This window comes from Perkinsus marinus (genome assembly GCF_000006405.1).
Source record: "Perkinsus marinus ATCC 50983 genomic scaffold scf_1104296958712, whole genome shotgun sequence".
Lineage (NCBI taxonomy): Eukaryota > Perkinsozoa > Perkinsida > Perkinsidae > Perkinsus > Perkinsus marinus.
The window spans coordinates 340,658-342,017 of record NW_003206658.1 but is presented as its reverse complement, the minus strand read 5'-3'; the positions used below and the strand labels follow the sequence as shown (position 1 = coordinate 342,017).

The 1,360-nt window shown below is 43.2% G+C and overlaps 1 protein-coding gene across 1 annotated transcript in view; it reads right to left on the bottom strand.

The window, feature by feature from the left end:
* Window positions 1-1,191, bottom strand: part of Pmar_PMAR011570 (cytochrome b2, putative) — a gene marked incomplete at both ends in the record, with an annotated part of 2,387 nt that extends 1,196 nt beyond the window's left edge. Inside the window, 4 exons of the mRNA XM_002773680.1 lie at window positions 341-451; window positions 837-967; window positions 1,011-1,098; window positions 1,155-1,191. Of these exons, the coding sequence (XP_002773726.1) occupies window positions 341-451; window positions 837-967; window positions 1,011-1,098; window positions 1,155-1,191 (367 nt within the window). The remainder of the gene's footprint in view (window positions 1-340; window positions 452-836; window positions 968-1,010; window positions 1,099-1,154) is intronic.
* Between the last annotated feature and the right edge of the window lie 169 nt (window positions 1,192-1,360).

Genomic DNA, 1,360 nt, shown 5'->3' with positions numbered 1-1,360 from the left:
TTTTAACTAATCAGGATGAGTATGGTCTTCCGAACTTTATCTCTTCTACTCCAAAGCAGTAACGCCGTTATTGCTCGTGTGCTTTTCCCGTCAACACAGTTGGGTTATCTACGGGATTTGCCACCAAGAATAGAGAAATACAGCTAGCTGACTTAGGGTGTAGCAGTAATAGTACACATTAGAAAAGAAGTACACGACCAGGACGATGGTCATTGGAAGAGTATAGTTAGAGAGCAACTGTAACACTTGAGCTAATACCTCCAAAAATTTTTGGTGAATTCTTATCAGTTTCTATACACTTCTACTCGAACTAGTGCAGCTGAGGAAAGCAAACACATACATCCGCCATAGAACTCCCCATTACCACAACTAGCCAGCGTTGGTATCATATACGCCATATCGATACCAGCCTCCTTAGTCTTGCCTATACCTCGAGCCACGCACTTCTCACCTGACATTCACTCTGTTACAGTTCACGAGTTAGGCCACTCCGAATGCCTTTGTTCCTCGAAAACTCTATGTATACCTCTTCGTATTACAAAGGCCATAGCACGATAGCAATATACAGTACTAGTATACAATAAAAGGGTCGTCATAGCTACTAATAGATGTGGCAATAAGCACAGGCTTGCCAGCAACGACTACAGATTCCATCCTTCTGATCCCCACCACCCATATGCACATGCTCAACGACATGTGTATGGAAAAATTCTGCGAAATAATTTCCCTTCATACGAGCTCGGATGGAATGCAACCATAATTCACCCTAGTTTCCTCATTAACACACGTGTTTCACCATGTGCATATTTTCCAATACTATCCCTCAGGTGCCTCACCGTCAACGTTATATAACTTCGCCATCGCTACTGCAGTCATATAAAAAGGGACATCGAAGTGACGGCCCAGTACACTGCTCGAGCAGTCTACTTTACTAACATCCACTAGAACTCTTGGTACGAGGGCGATCCTGAAAGAAAATTTTGAAATTCCAAATTCGACAATATTCCCACCTGGAAAATGCATCTTCATTTTCAGCGTAGGAGAATTCATCACCAGCAGCAGAGTAAAGATATGCCCATCCCTCGGCCGATACTTTCTCTAAAAATGTCGGAAAAATGCAAGGTGCAGGGATCGAACCTGCGCCCTATTCCTACTCTCAGCAACTGCCTTGAAATCCATCGCATTCAGCATCATATCGAGCGTTGCTTCACCATCACTGATAGATCTCTCAACAGGGACTTCCTCCTCAGCCGTTGACGATGTAGTGTCAACAATTTCTTCAAAAACACCAACAAGGGCAGACTAAGAGTGAAACATGAAATTGGAAAATATGATGAGTTCACAACCGTGAAATTTTGGT